Source organism: Canis aureus, chromosome 1 (assembly GCF_053574225.1).
Source record: "Canis aureus isolate CA01 chromosome 1, VMU_Caureus_v.1.0, whole genome shotgun sequence".
In the NCBI taxonomy this organism is placed as follows: Eukaryota; Metazoa; Chordata; class Mammalia; order Carnivora; family Canidae; genus Canis; species Canis aureus.
This window is the reverse complement of record NC_135611.1, coordinates 82870016-82886033: the sequence shown is the minus strand read 5'-3', so window position 1 is coordinate 82886033 and position 16018 is coordinate 82870016. Positions and strand designations below refer to the sequence as shown.

At 39.6% G+C, this 16018-nt stretch overlaps 1 protein-coding gene and 1 long non-coding RNA gene across 11 annotated transcripts in view; one reads left to right on the top strand and one right to left on the bottom strand.

Annotated features, from left to right (window-relative positions):
* The window catches only part of PCSK5 (proprotein convertase subtilisin/kexin type 5), a 458158-nt gene that overhangs the window by 346239 nt on the left and 95901 nt on the right, over positions 1 to 16018 (top strand). For all 3 annotated transcript variants that reach the window (XM_077906524.1, XM_077906513.1, XM_077906535.1), the window contains exons 21-23: positions 2925 to 3027; positions 9357 to 9493; positions 12469 to 12675. In XM_077906524.1, coding sequence (XP_077762650.1) covers positions 2925 to 3027; positions 9357 to 9493; positions 12469 to 12675 — 447 coding nt within the window. The remainder of the gene's footprint in view (positions 1 to 2924; positions 3028 to 9356; positions 9494 to 12468; positions 12676 to 16018) is intronic.
* The window catches only part of LOC144318976 (uncharacterized), a 78648-nt gene continuing 69018 nt past the window's right edge, over positions 6389 to 16018 (bottom strand). For 5 of the 8 annotated variants that reach the window (XR_013384924.1, XR_013384910.1, XR_013384916.1 and 2 more), the window contains 2 exons: positions 9441 to 9686; positions 6389 to 7833 (listed from right to left, as the gene is read on the bottom strand). This is a non-coding gene — a long non-coding RNA (uncharacterized LOC144318976). The remainder of the gene's footprint in view (positions 7834 to 9440; positions 9687 to 16018) is intronic. The other 3 variants (XR_013384917.1, XR_013384923.1, XR_013384922.1) reach the window with 1 other exon arrangement.

Genomic DNA, 16018 nt, shown 5'->3' with positions numbered 1-16018 from the left:
GAAGTCACCTTCTGAAAAAGAATAAGTAGAACTTGAGTTTTGGGAAGTTTAGGCCTAGCCCCGGTAAGAAATGCAAGAGGCAACTGGACTGATGAGTGAAAGGGTGATCCAACAGGGTGGGCTAAAGTCAGAGTGGGTATTTTGGAGGTGTTATTTGAAATCTCAAAAATGGGGCTATTTCAGGTGATGATTATATCTAAGGTGGTACTTTCTGAGTGCCCCTAGAGGCCAGTACAGATCAAGTACAAAGCCAAGGTATCAGTGCCACCTACTGGCTTATGGAAGCCAATGAGGAGGCAAAGAAGATACAGAGAATCTAAAATGTTCCCAGTACTATCTGAGTAACACTTGCTTGACCTAGCCATGTATCCTCTGTGATTACAAAGGACAATTCAGGTATAGATATGGAATCACTCTCAGGACCATCTAAATAGCATTCGATTTAGCAGAGCAAGGTGCATTTAGCTTAAATCCTACCCTAACAGGGGATCTAAGACACCATGGAGATTAAGGTAGATGGATATCAGGAGTTAGGAAAACCAAACCACTGTGTCAGTTCCTATTGGCATGCACACCAAGGCAAAGTAACAGTCATTACTTCTAGGTCTAGCAGAGAGTCGGGTGTATGCCCTTGCTTTTCTGTTCTAATCTAGACTCTTCAAGGAAGTCAGAGTCTCCTGGTTAGTATTTGAATTCCTTCTTTACAAATCATTCTCCAAAATCTTTGAGAACTCAAGAGCAGGATCTTTTCAGTTTGTATATCTCTAAATTTCACCTGGTACCTAGTGTACTGCTGTTCAAAAAATATCCATGGAATGAATGAATGAAGAATCTATGATCCTACATTTCTCTAGAGTACACTTTCTTTGGGGTTCAAAGCTTCTGCGTAACCATCTTTCAGTCCTGTCCCGCTCAGCACACACCTTTTGAAAGATATATAGCTATCATCCAACTCCATAAACACAAATTATCAGCATTGGCAATGTAGGCAAGATCTACTTCTTCCTACCAGGTCTTTCGAGGTCCTCTGCTCTTTATCTTGTTAATGTCCGGACTGAAAATTACTGCTCAGCTGGTTGTGGCAAAGGTCACACTGTGACAAAAATGGAAGAGATTACAACAAAGGCAATAATTAAGAAGTAGAATGGGGAACCTGAATAAATAAAAGACCGCATAAATATGATGCCTATATTGAGTGGCAGGGTTAACTTGAAATCTCCCACTCCTACTAGAGAGAAGTTCTAGCCTTTTTCTGCCTTGGAAACCAAGCTTTTTTTCTGATTACCATGAATGCATCCAGTCCATTCTAATTCCTTTATGTGAATTAATAAAAGGCATCCCCTACAGAAACAGAGGCAGCCAACACCAGAGTGCATGGCTTGGTGAGGTGACCCTGGGCTGGATTTCTGCCTCTACTTGATCACTGGGCCAGTCACCTTGTGCAGTGAGCAATTTACTCATCTACATTCTTTGCCTCCATTGGGTACAATTTTGGGCCTCAGGCTCCTGGGAGTCGCTCCCAAGCTAAAAACCATGGTTCCATTCTAAAAGTTATATATTAGACTCCCTGGCAACAACTTGGAAGACAAAGAAAAGCAGAGTCTAGAATACACAGGGTGTGCCACCCTTAGGTAATTGCATTGCTCTGAATATGTACTTTCCCCTTTAGTTAACAAAACTAATAGAATAACGCTACATCAAAGGCTTTTTCTGTATGTAGGGATAAACTCCTACCTCTTCATTTTCATTTTTGTGGTTTAGCGCAAGGGGAAGATTTATGTATATAAGGTTTACCTCACCCAACTGCACTAGTTCAGTAAAGCAATGGGACAATGCAGAGGGGTGGATTTCCCTCCATTTCTCACCAATCAAGTCTATGTTTCCATGCTTCAAAGCAACTGCAATAAATCAGGCAGCAAATCTTAGAGTTTCAGTAAGATGACTTGGTTAAACCATGGGTAAGTAACTACTATCTCAATATTCTAGCTGGATCTCAGATTGGTAATGTTCAGGCATACTTACATGGGGTGGGGTGATTCTGCTGAAATCTGAAACTATATTTTCTGAGCATGATCTGTTTCCAAACCATACAGAGTGGCCCTTTGGATCATACTGCTGAAACTTGTTGATTTCTTTAGGACAATGGGAGGAGAGGACATGTGTAGTATGAGTAGAGGATTGAATTCAATGAGTAGAGACCCATCATTGGTTTTTATCACTGGATTATCACCTTCAAAAAGGTTGGCCTGTCTCTACCATCTTTACTATGAAAGTAATTTCTTAAATGTTCATAAGGAGCTCATGAGGCTGGACTTGCTTCTGTAGAAAGGCTTCCTATGTGTTTTTCCTTGTGAAAGATAAACCTTCCAATTAAATGAAGAATTCTCTGGCTATCTCTTCACTGTTAGTTTAGTTATTCTTTCAGGACAAGAGGCAGCTCACATCTGTCAAATGTTAGTCAAGCTTAGACACCCCCTCTGAACTAGTAACAATACCCTCAGAATTGTGGGTGGGTCCTGCTTGTTGCTTGACTTGAACCAAGGCTATAACTGGGGTCTCTGAGGTCCAAGAACCCTCAACCTTTAGCAGGAAAATCAGAAAGAGATCAGTAAAGGGGTCCCGTAAAAAGCCCCCCTTGGCCTCTCTCTACTTATAAAATCTGTAACACATGTTGACTAGATCCAAAATTATGTCATTGCCTCATAACTTTTTGAGGATCCAACTTCCAAGGCCCTTGGGAGAAGAGCAGTTGTTATTGGAAGGTCAGGATTTAGGACCAACAACTGAAGCCATTCAAGGTCTCCTCGCTGTGTTATTTCCATTGCTTTCAGGCAGCCACAGAGAGATCTGGCTGCTCTCAGACTGACAGCCCAAGCAGCACTGCCATGTAGAAATGAAGTAAACAACTGGATTTTGTTCCCTAGGAGAATACAATGATGAGCATGGCCACTGCCAGATCTGTGAAGCCTCGTGTGCCACGTGCTGGGGGCCAACTCAGGAAGACTGCACTAGCTGCCCCATCACAAGGTGAGTGGCCTCTCAGTATCTCCTGTGGTTGGGAGCTCATGGGTGGCAGTATGGAGAGCAGAGGTGTTCACCACCTTAAAGACATCCCCTTGGTCCTGCAGAGAAAAAGAACCAAACTCCAAAACGTACCATGGTCTAGCCACCACTCACCTCTATAGCATCTTCTCCCCGTGATGCCCTATACCCTCTGCAAGAATCAGTTTCCTGGACACAAGAGGGACTTTCTCATCAATGAAAATAATGGTACCTTTGATGCCTGCAATTGTATCCCCTCTCACACACCCATTATCTCCATCTGCTTATCAAATATCTACTCATATTTCTAGAGTCAGTTCAAGGGTGAACTGTTCTAAGAGGACATTTTGGCCTCTTCCCAGGATTAACCTTCTCTTTGTTCCTCTGTGCTCTGTATAAATTTCCATAAGAGCACCTGTGACATTTTAAAACATCAATTTACAAATCTCTATATGGCTATAAAGGGGCTATATTACTATAAGCCCCTTGAAATACTCATCTTTTTATTTCCATTGCCTATCACAGCACAAGGAAAATAGTAGGTATCCAATAAATGGTAGCCGAACGAATGGGGAAATAACAAGTATCTGAAAGTAATGAGAATTTGCTAATACACTGGGAATTTCTATTTTTTTTTTTACACTGGGAATTTCATCAACATAGAGAGTTGGAGGCCTGTTGCATTTTTAGTCAACACTCCTCTGATTGGAGCACTTAATATTTGCTGGCTGACTGAATATTTGAATGAATAGCCCCATCACTGCTCTGCTACATACACAGGAAGCAGTCTCTCTCAAGACCAGTATGATGAGGCTGCTTCAGTGGCAGGTGAATCTCTAGGATGGACACTGCCTCTGCTTTGTACAACATTCTTTTCATCTAATTCTTCCTCAGGACTCTAATATCCTGAGCAGGAACTGTGGTTGTATTTGTCTCCCTGTTCCCATTACCCCACAGTGATCAATGCATAGTAATAATTCAAGAAATGAGGGATCCCTGGGTGGTGCAGTGGTTTAGCACCTGCCTTTGGCCCAGGGTGCGATCCTGGAGATCCGGGATCGAATCCCACGTCGGGCTCCCAGTGCATGGAGCCTGCTTCTCCCTCTGCCTGTGTCTCTGCCTCTCTCTCTCTCTCACTGTGTGCCTATCATAAATAAATAAAAATAATAAAAAAAAGAAATGATAAAGTGTGTAATTGAAATCATGGGCTTGGCTCTCCAAATAGCTCCCTCAGGAAGAGAAAGAAGAAAGGAAGAGATGGAGGGAGGAAGGGAGATGGACACCAAAGAACAGTCTTAAGAATTGGCCATGCCAGCTGTGGTAACATTTTCCCAGTGTCTCTTTTAGATATCTATGCCTCTAAATATTGGATTTGCAAAGCAGCTTCAGAACATACTCTTAGTTACAAACATCATTCTGAATATGAGTCCTGTTTCTCCTAACTCCTCACCATATCAACAATAAAGTTCTACTGCATGTTTGGACATCTTTGAACTAAGGGAACTTATTAGCATTTGTTTACTAAGGCAGCTACCATCATCCAGTGTATATTGCAGAAGTCATGATTGTCCCAGCCTCATCAAAAATGAGAAAAAAAACCCTCTATTACTATAAGCAGCCATTAACAAAATTGAAGCCCATTGGTACACAAAGACCAGAGATATAGTTCCTGGGCCATTGGAGAAGTATAACTGGCTTAAGCAGCTCATGATTTACCTTTTATTTTTTATTTATTTATTTATTTATTTTTTTATTTTTTTATTTAATGATTTACCTTTTAAAGAAAGAAAAGCATGTTCATGGATCTTGAACTCATGTGTCCTCCTAAGGAAATCTTATTTCCTAAGAAGAATTTTCTTCTCATTTCTCTGAGTGCTCTGTTTCACTAATCTCTCTTCCTTGATGAAAATTACTTGCAAATATGTCCAAGAAAGGGCATCATATCATGGCAACTACCTGACTTTTACATTTCTATTTATTTATTTATTTTATTGGAGTTCAATTTGCCAACATATAGCATAACACCCAGTGCTCATCCCATCAAGTGCCTCCCTCAGTGCCCTCTGACTTTTTAATCTGCATCTTCCCCTCAACCCCTAAAACAGGGTTGAGAAGATGAGGAATTAAAACTATTTTGAAAGATGCTGGTGTTGACCTATTAAAAGGGCAGCAACGTATTTTTCTTAAGTATTTTCCAAAGCATTTTCTTGAGTGGAATCAGATCCTTTTCCTTGAGTGGAATCAGATGGTCTTGCACCTGCTTTAGGTCTGGCTCTGAGTTAGGTGCAAGGTCCATGAATTTTTATAGGTAGCTTAGGAAGTCAAGGTCAAGATATGGCGAAGCACTAAGGGACAAGCAAAGGTGGGACAGCTTTAATACCCTAGGCCTGAAGCAAAAACTGCAACCCAGAAGAGGGGATGCCTGATAGAAACTGGAGTTGTAGGGGACACATCCACTCCAGAACCATTGAAGAAGAAAGCAGAGTTGCAGCTCCAGGAGGAATAAATACCCCCAATCTGTCTCTCCTTCAGATCTGCTGGCATTTTCCCTGTCTCAAACTAACGAGGCCAATGGGAAACACCACTTACAAGTGAGGGAAGTAAGCATGGGGAGGCATTTTCTAGTGGGCACATTTCAAGGACACAGCAGGACAGAGAGTGACAATAAATGGATCTGAAGCAAGGATAAGGAGACAGAATAACCGGGTCAGTTGGTTTGTCCGAGTTTCTTCTGAGTCTTAAGCTTCTGAATATCTCTAGTCCTATAAGAAAAAAAATCATCTCTAAAAGAGTTTTTATCTAGGAAAAGAGTGTTCATATTTAACTTATAGGTTTACTTCAAAATAATATGGGAGGGAAGTAAATTGGTGGGGATATAAATAAGATTGGCCACATACTGAAATTGTTGCAGCTGAAAGATGAGTACAGGGAACAGGGTACTGTTGTATCTTGTATATGTGTTTATTTTGTGTATATTTAATTTTTTCCTTAATAAGATTTTTAAAAAATAATGTAACCCTGAACTTGTTTTACAGAAAATCAAACTTTAGGAAGCTTTCTCTTTGTATTCTAGTTCTCTCTTTACATTTCCATAAATCCTTGGGTTTAGCTCCTTAGAGACAATTAAAAACTTGGAGGAAGCAAGAGGTTCCTTTGGCACTTCTATCTAACATGCATAGCCCTGCAATGCCATGATCCTCATGGTCCTCGTGGTCCTCATGGTCTTCCTGGCCCAAGCTGGTTTCCCAACCCAGTCCTGAAGGAGTCATAGAGTCAGTGAACTCTATGACTAAAAGCATTAGATTAAAAGCATTAGAAGCTACCTCTGTTCTGACCCACCCTCAAATGTTTTATTTGATCTATTTCAATGAAGTCAGGAGAGAAAAAGACTTTTTGCCAGATTTCATTCTGTTTTAATATTAAAGTACTAAGCCATTAAATTTTGTGCCTTGTGATGGCTTATTTAGGCCAAACCAACAATCAGCAGAGGATCCAATAATCCTGACTTGCCATCTCTTCTGTTCCAGTTTGTATCACACACACACACACACACACACACACACACACACACTGGGATGTCTAGAAAATTTAGTGCCAGTGTTGAGAACATTACCTCTGTCCAGCTCTTTAGCACTTGATATTGCTGACTTCTTCCTTTCCATAAGCCCTGTTGGAACTGGAATGGTTCATTGCTTATGAAAAGGCAAAGAGCATGCATAACTTGGGGGAAGACATGCCTCCCCTGCAGAGATTAGCTTTTCCAATTTCTCAGAAGTCCCAACTGGATGACTAGCAATCCTAGAGATGGCTGGAGTTGGCTTTATAGGAAATTGTCCTCAACCCCATGGAGCCCAGAGCAAAGCATCTATCCTCTTCCACTAGAGAAGATATGTTAGTGTCAGTGGAAATCAAGTCACTTGAAATTTCTCAAATTCCTTAGCAATTTTCCTAGAGGGGGATAAGCATGCAGGGGATGATGTAATTCAGTGCCTTTACCAAAGCATGACTGTGTTCCTTCTCTTTCTTGAGCTCTAGAAAGAATCACATTCTTACAAAAAACAATGTACTTCACCTATGCTTTCCTTAGGGTAGATATGAAGGGAGGTGGTTTAAAGCACAATTATGTGCTTGATATTTTCTTAAAATCAAGCACTCAAGTAAGAAAGGCAGCCCCATCCATATATAAACACAAAAGTATTACACCATCGGCTTCACCCCCCAGTCTGCCACCCCCACTTTGTGGATGCTTCTAAATGGTTCCCATCAGTGAGAGTATTAGATCACCTCTCCCAAGAGAAATGATATCCCCCCTAAACAAATTCATCTCTTCCTATAAAAGGCAAAAGTGATGATTTACTTTTCATTCCCTTTTCAACTGAATTTAGAGGGAAAAAAAGGAGCCCTCACCAATAAACATTCCCATTCTTCCTTCCAGCAGAGCATCTAGTAGCTTCCTTGTTTAGAGACTTCAGAAAGCTTTTACGCAGTTTTTTTTTAAAGGGCGATTTTTGTTTTTTTAACTAGTCACATCCAAATGATTCCTTGAAAAATCTCCTAGCTCAGAAACCGGAGCCAGGGTGGGGCTGGGATATTCCCAGTAGGCATTAGTGCCATCAACTAAAAGTCTGGGCTGGGAGCACAGCCTTCTCATTATGCACCATGGCACAGGGGATCTGTTTTGACATGGACAACCAGATGTGCATACGTGTCTCCTTAGGGCTGGGACTCCACGCTCTGCAGTGGGCCAAAAGGATTGTTCACTCCAGTGGTGCTTGATGTGGTGACCAGAACCTGAAGGGCAGAGAATGCAAGAATGAGGTGGCTGTCTGTCTTATGTTGTTGGCTTTAATCCCGTTGTTTCCAACAGATGCAAATGACACAGACTTTCAGGGTGTGGAGACAAGATGGAAGATAGCAAGCAGCATACTCTTCAGGATGCCTTGCTCCCGTTCCAACTTCCTCCAACCCTGTGACTGAAATGGCCCATCCCCAGTTCAGGGCTGGCTCTGAACAATGGGATTCAGACATGCCAGTGCACCTCAGGCCTACATCTGACTTTCCATGGGATATCCAGGTTGGGTGGAGAGAAGTGGTAGAGAGAGAAAGGAGCCCTACCTTTGCTGACAGGCCCTCTGCTCTCTCAGGCCTGGACACTAAGAGACATCCTTGGGGACATATGTATGCTACATGGTCAGTTAGCCTCACAACTGATATGATCACTACTACTGTAGGGAAACTCGAACAGACCCAATTTGGCACCACCTGTGTTAACTTGGAATTCATTTAGCAAATTCCACAGTAATCCATACAATCAGTGAGCAGAAGGCAGAACAGCAGTTCTCAAAATGTGTTCCCTCGACCAGCAGCATGAGCATCACCCAGGAACTTAAAAAATACAAATTCTCAGCTCTCTCCCCCAAAGACTTGCTGAATTAGAAACTCTGGAGGTGGAGATCCACAGCTCACTTCATCTATCTGCATTACCTATCGGACTTTTAGACTTGGTAAACATTTTGTATTTTTCTGAGCAAAGTTCTTGGGTATGATTTACTTACTCACATTTGTTCTTGGGACTACTTTGCAAGGATGAAAAGAAGCAAAACTATGAACATGTTAACAGTAACATTATGATACGTATTTTATGTGTATAAAATCAAAGGTTTTAGAAGCCCACACACTAACTCATCTGGGGTGTCCTTGTGGGTGTTTGCAAGAGAGATTAAATAAGTTGGTACTTTATACATCAGGAAGCACTTGCAAAAATGATGCTCAAAATCAGAGTATACAGGTTACTCGCCATATGCACAGGGCAAGTTTATAAGTAGGGCTGCGAGCTACAGGACAGTGCTTCATTCTATCCTTTTGAGAGCCCTTGATGTTGACATTTCCCTTGTAAAGTGTGCACCTGCTGATAACCAAAGGAAGAATATTTTCTCCAAGGCCTCTGGATTCAGAGTCCTATTTAGTGTCTTGAAAGCTTAAAGACCTCCATCTGACTGTGAACTATGTTTGGCTAGGGCCCACAATATGGGTTTAATCCCTGCAGGCACTGGTTAGTTTATTTGGAATCAGAATCAAGACTGCATCTTGAGCCAGTTTCTGGCACGCCTGCTGTTGGGTCCAAACCTTGGGCCAAGGATGGGTACGTGACTAATAGTCCACATGTTCTAAGATGATCAGTCCCAGACATCCTCCTGGTTTCTGGAACAACGAAATCAAGTCTGTGCAGTGAAACATGAACACCACATGTTCTAATACTTACAGCCATTCCAGAAAGTCACCCTTACAAACTCTGAAATCTGCTCTTCCTCTAGGATTCTTGACAAAGGCCGCTGTGTTTTCAAATGTCCCTCCGGGAAATTTGAATTTCAGAACCAATGCCATCTATGCCATTATACCTGCCAAGAATGCCAAGGAAATGAGCCTTCCAACTGCACTTCCTGTGGAGTAGGTGAGGAAGTCTGGCTGTTCTCTTCTTCCTTTCTTCAAACCTGTTCCCCCACTGGTTTGACTCAGAAGCTTCAACTCTGGGGACAAGGAGTTGATATCAGACAGCTGTTCACTGGAGAGTGTGTATAACCTTGAAATTTCTGCTTCTTGTCAGGAAACGAATTCACATTATTGCAGGCACAGACTCACTGCCCCTAAGGAGTTGAGAGAGAAGCTAAGAGATGTCTTTATGGAGAAGGAGAAAGAAAGGTCATTCAGACATGATGTCAGACATGTGACTGTCAGTAAAGCTAAGATTTGTTGAGGCGAAAGTGAAAAGCGAGGATGTTAAGGGAGACACATTCAGTCTTTAAGAGAAATATCAAAATAGAAGCTGTGTCAAGGTCTCCTCAGCCCTGAGCTATGCCTTTTAGAAGTTGTCAGAGCCCTCCTGTAGGAACAAAGGAATTGTTTCAATACAAAAATATTACTTTTTTGTCTCAGCTTTAACAATTCAAGGTTCTGCTGTCATTGGATTATATTCCATGATCTCAAATGTCCTCTGCAGTTTGACCCTTGAATCCCTTTCCAACCTCCCCTCATATGTATGTCCCCCACTTTGAGCTCATGTGGGTCAGATTCATATTTTATTTGACGTTTTTACCGCTTGAGCCAAATTTAAAAATTGGAGAACTACAAAGAAAAACCTTGGTGGTTTGTTTTTTTGTTTGTTTGTTTTTGTTTTATCCTGTTTTGTTTTCTCTGCTTTTAAGATTATGAAAATGAAATGAGGGTAAATGAGATAAAATAATAAAGCATTTAAACAGGGCTGGGGACATAAGAAGTAATCAATAAATATTCACTACTACCCTTACTACTGCTACTACTATCACTGTTATTGTTTGTATCTACTTGCTCCTGTGGGCATGTGAATCTCTCTAGCTCAAAGCCGCTCATGATCAAGGTATCTAAGTTAACTCCTTTAAACGGTCATGTATCTTAAATACCAAGACCATCCATAACTGTTTTTTAAACCCAAATTGTAATACCCAAAGTGGTTCAAATAATAAAGCCATGTCTGAACAATACAAGTGGGATTTGAGAATACTTCCTCTGATATCTGAACCTATCACTGTTAATTTTTATATTGGTGATCCAGTTGGATATGTTAGAAAAAAAGGAATATTGCTAAGTATTAATGCCCTTAGCCACTCATGCATTCATGCAACAAATCTGCATTTAAAACTCAGTATATACTCAGTATATGCTGGGCTGTTCTAAGCCTCTGGATCCTGAGGTGATATATGGGGGTATAGAGAATGGACAGCAGCTGCTGAATGGAAAAGGGAGTAGCTTCTCACTGTTCTCCTCAAATCTTCCTGCCTATATCTGAGAAGTTTGGTCCCCTGATAAATAGGATCTTTTCTGAATGGGTCTTGGTGGAAATGGGGTTTGCTAGGGTTTCATAAAGCATCTGAGAAGAACACGGCTTGGAAGGTTGACCCTTGTGTGGTGCCAAGATTCCATGTTCCACCAGAGCAGGGGTTTGTGCTGCATATCAACCTGTGGCTGTAGAATCTCCAAATGTGCATTACATCCTCCCATACCCTCTCTTTCCCTTAAAGGTTAATGTTCTTCCAGCTCAGACTTGGAGAGGGCAGACACTCTTTTGCATGACCCTCTGGAAGTCCTCTTTACTTGCATTGTCCCATGGGAACAAACCAGCAGACTTTCTGGTTTGAAATCACAAAAAGGAAAGAGATAGCTTCAGAGCCCATAATCCAAGGGTGTAAATTTTAAATTGGATTTGAACTAGGGGCTTAATTACAGACATATATCAAGTTAGATAATTTGAGAGTGCCAAGTTTATGGACACAAAAATACTTGACTGTCAGCGATTTTGTGTCGTTCGATCTATTGTACTGATGTTAAGATTCTACACTTGCAACATGGGGTTAGTGATATCTTCATCCACAGATGCAGCTGCCTTGCACCTTGAAGGTCAATGGTTCTGAATCTTCATGTGGTATATCACGAGTGAACACTAGTGCCAGTTATTTTGGGTAACATAGGTCAGCTATTCTGCAGAGGCAGGAGCGTATGGGAGGCTTGATACAGAGAAGATGGATACACACTCAACACAAACAAAAACTGCAGTAGGATGAGGGTTACACATCTGGTTAATCTTGTTTTATGTACATATAAACTGATTATAATCCTTTTTCATTAATTGTGAGTTTATAATTGGTTAGAATTTTCTATTCCCTCCAAAAGCAAATTCCCATAGTCTCATATTCAACATATTGCTAATTATTTCCATGTAGTCTCCAATGCTGACAGAAGCTCAGGACCTTCAAAAAACCATTTAAGGAGTCAGAAAGGTGTGCTTGGTCTAGCACTTCGATATGCTGTCATGGTAGGAGTTGGCAACAATGCAAAAATTTAGACTTTTGGACAGTTAATACAAGCGTGTGATTTTGATAACAGAATTCAAAATCATCTAAAAGACTGCACTCTTACAAAAGTGGTTCTATTAGTAAGCATTTGTTTATTCTCATAGGGTCTCTATAGCTCCCAAGTCTGAGAGCTTCCACAGATACCTAAAGGAGCCCTTGGGAAAGCTAAACACTTTTTGACTCATATTTATCCACAGAGCGTGGTTTTTGCTTTTGCAGTGACATCCCAGATGGTAGTCTCTACTCACTCAGATACAAAATATTCAAAAATTATTCCCTGCAAGGAAAACTTTTCAACCATAAGTGTGTACGTATATACATATATAATATATATATATTACATATATATATATATATATATATATATATATATATATATATATTCTACTTTTTGTTAAATGCATTCTTATATTCCTGATCCCCTAGCAGCCAAAACACTTTGTTACATCTTTTTTTTTTTAATAAAATATCTTAGGTTGTATTAGCTTCACAGTTAACTTTGTACATTTTACTTGTTTTTGTTGCCTCTCTATCTGTTCAGACAACCAGGGCCAGGAGCGCTTCTTATATCAGGGGGAATGTTGGGAGAGCTGCCCAGCAGGCCACTACCCTGCCGAGGGGCACACCTGCCTACCCTGCTCAGACAACTGTGAGCTTTGCCACAGTGCACACATCTGTATACGATGCATGAGTGGCTACTTCGTAGTGCCCACCAACCATACCTGCCAGAAGCTGCAGTGTGGACAAGGTAAGGCTGCTATGGTCCATTGTCTTATACCAGGAGGTAGTATGAGGAGCTAGCCCCCTGGATGGAGATTTGAATTGACCTCTTGGCTTTAACTTTGGCACCTGGGATGACTTCATGTGACCGTATGTCCAGTGGGGACAGTGATGGCTTTTCTTCTCTCTTCCTCCACATATCATCCTCTGGGTCTCTTCACATTCAAGAGACATAGGAATGCAGCTAATCACAGAGGAATTAATATTGAATGAAGGGTTTGTGGGCAGGGTATAGTGGAGAGAAAATAAAATTAAAATCTGAAGGTCCTGACCAACAATTTTCTCCTTTCCAGTTACTAGTTATGAGACCCATGCAAAATCAATCTAATTTCTCTATGCCTTTTTTCTTCGTGTGTGAAAGGGTGAGCATTGCACCAAGATGGTTGCTGTGAAAAGTCAATGAAATAAGCCTACCTAAAGCTACTGGAAAATATTAAATGTTGCAAATCATATGTGTTATTGCTATTGCCCAATTCCTTATCTTACATGGAAAAAGGGAGATTAAAAAAACAAAGCTTATAGTTTTTGTTCTTTTCCATGTAAGACTTTCTCTGATCTGTATAAGAATTATGCCTGGTCTGGTGCTAAAAAGAGTTACAAGATGTTTCTAGAATAATTAAGAGACTCATTCCTTTTTCTACTTTATGTTTACTAATGTTGCATAGGATTTAAAATTTAAAACAATAATTTCAGAAGGCAGATTTAAAGACAGAATCTGTTCATTTATATACCCAATTCCACATTCCCAGAAGCAGAACTTATTTATTTTTTTTAGAACTTATTTTCTTAATAAATAAAATCTACCAGTTTGATGTCAAAACTAGTTGCATGGCATATAGTCCAACTTGTTTTATTTGTACCAATCAAGCTGATCCAATCTATTAAATTAATGGAAAGATATAAGAAGAATTCAAGGTGGTGGTGTAAAAAGACTTTGACCTCATCTCCTCCTACAGATACAACAATTTTATAGCTACATGAAGAATAATTTTCCCCAAAAAAGGACATGAAAAATAGATAAACAACACCTCTACAACAAAAGATAAAAGAGACACATCAAGGGGCACCTGGGTGACTCAATTGGTTAAGCACTCAACACTTGGTTTTGGCTCAGGTCATGGTCTCATGGTCATGAGATCAAGCCCTACATCAGGCTCCATGCTAAGTGTGGACTCTGCTTCAGATTCCCTCTCCCTCCCCCTCTGCTCCTCCACCTACTCACATGCACTCTCTTTCTCTCTAAAATAAGTAAAATATTTTTTTTAAAAGAGAGAGACACATCAAGACACAGAAAAAATATACAAAGAAATTGTGGCTAAAAATGTCTTTAATCTGGGGGAGGAAACAGACATTTAGGCCCCAGAATCCCAGAGAGTTCCAAATACGATGAAGCCAAAGAAAACCACACCAAGATATACAATTAAAATGGTAAAAATTAAAAAGAGAATCTCAAATGCAGGTACAGAAAAACTATTTAATATACAAGGGAAAACTCATAAGCCTATTAGCAAATTTTTCAGCAGAAACTTTATAGGCAGGCTAGAAAGGAGTGGTGTGACATATTCCAACTGCTAAAAGCAAAAAATTTCCAACCAGTTATGCAAGGAAAAAAAAAAAAAGGCATTCAAATTAAAAATGAATAACTAAAACTGTCACTATTTGCAGACTACATGATACTATATATAGAAAACCCTAAAAATTCAATAAAAAGAAACTGATAGAATAAATGAATTCAGTCAAGTTGTAGGATAAAAAATCAATACATAGAAATCTGTGGCATTCTATACATTAATAACAAACTATCAGAAAAAGAAATTAAGAAAACTTAAGTGCAGTTACAATTATATCAATCAGAATCAAATATCTAGGGAAAAAAATCCAACCAAGAAGAGAAAAGACCTGTACACTGAAAACTATAAGACTGTGATGAAATAAATCGAAGACATAAATTCTGTGTTCATGAATTGGAAGAATTAATACTATTAAAATGTCCATACTACCCAAAGCAATCTATAGATTGAATATAATTCCTATCAAAATTTCAATGGCAGATTTCATAGAACTTAAATAAATAATTTTAAAACTTATATGGAACCACAAAAGATACTGAATAGCCAGAGTGATCTTAAGAAAGAACAAAAAAACTGGAAGTATCATAACCCTTTTTTTTGAACTATATTACAAAGCTATAGTAATCAAAATAGATGGTACTGACACACACAAAAAACCGACATATAGATCTATAGAACAGAATTGAGAGCCCCAAAATAAACCCACACATATATGGACAATTAACTTATGACAAAAGAGCCAAGAACATAGTGGAGAAAGGATAGGCTTTAATAGATGATGCTGAGAGAACTTGTGAGCTACAAACAAAAGAATGAATGTGGACCACTTTATTACACTATACACAAAATTTAACTCAAAATGGATTAAAGACTTGAATTTAAGACGTGAAACCATAGCATTCCTAGAGGAAGATGTAAATAGTAAGCTCTTTGACATCAGTCTTAACAATGGTTTTACGAATCACACCCCAAAGGCAAGAGAAAAAGAAACAAAAATAAGCAAATGGGACTACATCAAATTAAAAAGGTTTTGCACAGCAAAGGAAAATGATTATCAAAACAAAAAGCCCATCTACTGAATGGGAGAAGATATTTGCAAGTCATATGCATCCAATAGAGGGTTAATATTCAAAATATATAAGGAACTAATACAACTCAAGACAAAGAACAAATAAACCAATTTAAAAATGGGCAGAGTCTGAGGAGATACTTGTCCAAAGACAACAGACAGATGGCCAATGAGGACATGAAAAGATGTTCAGCGTCACTAAATTTTCAGAGAAACATAAATCAAAACCACAATGAGATATCGCCTCATAACTGTTAGAATGGCTATTATCAAAAAGACAAGAAATAACAAGTGTTGGAGAGAATGCAGAAAAAAAGAAAACCTCGTACACTGTTAGTGGAAGTGTAAGTTGATGTAGTCACTATGGAAAACATAGGGATATTCCTCAAAAAATTAAGAATAAAACTATCATATGATCCAGTTACTCCACTACAGGGTTTTTATCTGAAAAATAGGAGAACACTAATTTGAAAACATATATGCATCCCTGTGTTCATCGCTCCAGTTTTTACAAAAGCCAAAAAACTGAAACAATCTAAATGTTCACCAACAGGTGAATGAATAAAGTTGATCCTTAAGAAAAAAAAGAATAAGGGCAGCCCACGTGGCTCAGTGTTTTAGCACCGCCTTCAGCCCAGGGTGTGATCCTGGAGACCCGGGATGGAGCCCCA